The 2,004-nt window shown below is 46.8% G+C and overlaps 1 protein-coding gene across 1 annotated transcript; it reads right to left on the bottom strand.

Annotated features, from left to right (window-relative positions):
* Positions 1–464: 464 nt before the first annotated feature.
* LOC116001248 (uncharacterized protein DDB_G0290685-like) lies at positions 465–1,490 on the bottom strand. The gene has a single exon (XM_031241138.1). The coding sequence runs from the start codon at positions 1,488–1,490 to the stop codon at positions 465–467; it is 1,026 nt and encodes a 341-aa protein (XP_031096998.1).
* Between the last annotated feature and the right edge of the window lie 514 nt (positions 1,491–2,004).

Below are 2,004 nucleotides of genomic sequence, written 5' to 3' on the forward strand. Positions count from 1 at the left end.
CCTTATCTCTGCTTAAAGAATTCCAGAGGCGCCGGCGGAGGTGTATAGAGGGGCTGCCGTAGACCACCGAAAAATTCCACATTCTTCCTGATGACTCCCTTACTGTCAAATGAACATATTGAGGATGGGAACTCATGACATCAACTGACTCGACCTTCGACCAAAGAATCCAGATGCCCCCGCTAAAGCCCAGGGCTTCGACTCGCACCCACTTCTCAAAACCAAGTTTGTTACAGATGGAGTCGGCATTGCTCCCCGAAGTTTTGGTTTCCACTAAGCAGAAAATGTTCAGGCGGTGTTTGCTCCTAAGCCATTTTGCAGCTCTAAGAAAACTCTTAGACGCTGCTCCTTGACAGTTCCAGATGATAGTCTTCATGGAAAACAAACAAAAGAAAACGAAACAAAAGGAAAAACCCATAGAAAAAACACGCAAACAAAAGAACACAAGCAAAGGGAGGAAAACCTCACAACTCCATCTCCATGGCATCGACGCCAGTCTCCTCAGGAATCCCCTGGTCCACGGGAATGCTCGTCATCTCTGGTCTATCAGGTAGCTCATTACACGGGGGGTCACCATGGTGTTCGGTGAGCAGCTCCAACCCATCCATGCCATCTGCGTGATCCTCGTGTTCTGTTTCAGAAACTTGGGTGGATTTGGCCCCGCTCTTGTCTCCTGTGACTAAGGTGTGCTCTGTTGCAGCTCCAGCCTGATTGCTTTGTGTCCCCTGGGTTTTCTTGTGACTGTTACGCCTTGTACTGGTCTCCCCTGCTTCATGTTGAGTTCTATGCATGCCATGCATGTTGTTACCCATTATTTGTTTCTCTGAGATTTGGGTCGTTGGCCTTTTTCCTTTCGCTTGGGCCGCTCGTTTGGTTCCCTGGTTCTGGCTCTGTTTCGCACTTTGTTCTCGACTGTTACCCTCCGTGACTTGCTCTTCATCCTCATTTATATTCTCTGCAAGGGAAGCAAATCTTGACCCCTGGTGTGCGCTGCTATTTTTTCCTTTTGTGTTCGCATGTTGATCAATCTTCCCGTTATCTTTCCCTCCTTGATTCCCGTTCCCTTGATTCCTGGAATAATTCCTCTTTGGCTTTGTAGCTACCATCCATGATCCATAGTCTTCCGTAATTTCTGGTCTAAATAAGGTAGTTTCCCTATAAGTTTTCCTTCTATCATTTCCTTGGCTGTTGCCGGCGCCGGCATCATTTTCCGGTGACTCACTGCCATCCATGTTATCACTCAGTGTAGTAACTTCCTTTCTGTTTAAACTACACGCTTCGGCATTATGCCCGTAAGTACCACACTTAAAACATATGAGATGTAATCCTTCGTACACAATTGGTCTTACCCTGTTTCTCAGTGTGAATTTAGCCAAGAGTGGCTTTGTGATATCAACCTCCACGCACACTCGTGCAAAACTAGCCCTCGAGACCAAGCTCGTCGCAGTATCGATGTTGATCGGCCGACCAATTTTTGCCCCAACTCTCATTAGAAACTTATGATCAAAGTATTCCGCGGGTAGGCAAGGAAACCGAATCCACACAATCATACTTTCAGTTTTGTCTGTAAAGGGGTCGAAGTTAGGAACCTATTCCTTAACAATGAGGTAGTGATCTAGGACCATCCATGGTCCTCCGTACTTAGCAAATTCATAATCGTCGACCGACGCGAACTTGACCAGGAAGTAGCCATTGTCAACGGTTACCACCTCCATTCTCGCTTTCGGCCGCCATAGAGCTGTAAGTCTCCTCAGGAGGTATCCATACCCCACGTTTCTACCCATCACCTTCACGATGAGAGTTTGTTTCCATTTGCTTCGCAGCCTTACCTTTTCCTCTCTTGTGAGTCTGATGACCGGACAAGTCTTGTCCACATCGTCGTCTGCTTCTTCTTCATCATCCGACACCAGATCTATTTCATTCTCCATCTGTTTTGCTCTCTGTGAACTTTCGTTTGACACAATCTGTTTGAATGAAAGCTTCTCCTTTCCAGCGCCATCATTT

The sequence above is a fragment of the Ipomoea triloba genome, chromosome 13 (assembly GCF_003576645.1).
Source record: "Ipomoea triloba cultivar NCNSP0323 chromosome 13, ASM357664v1".
Lineage (NCBI taxonomy): Eukaryota > Viridiplantae > Streptophyta > Magnoliopsida > Solanales > Convolvulaceae > Ipomoea > Ipomoea triloba.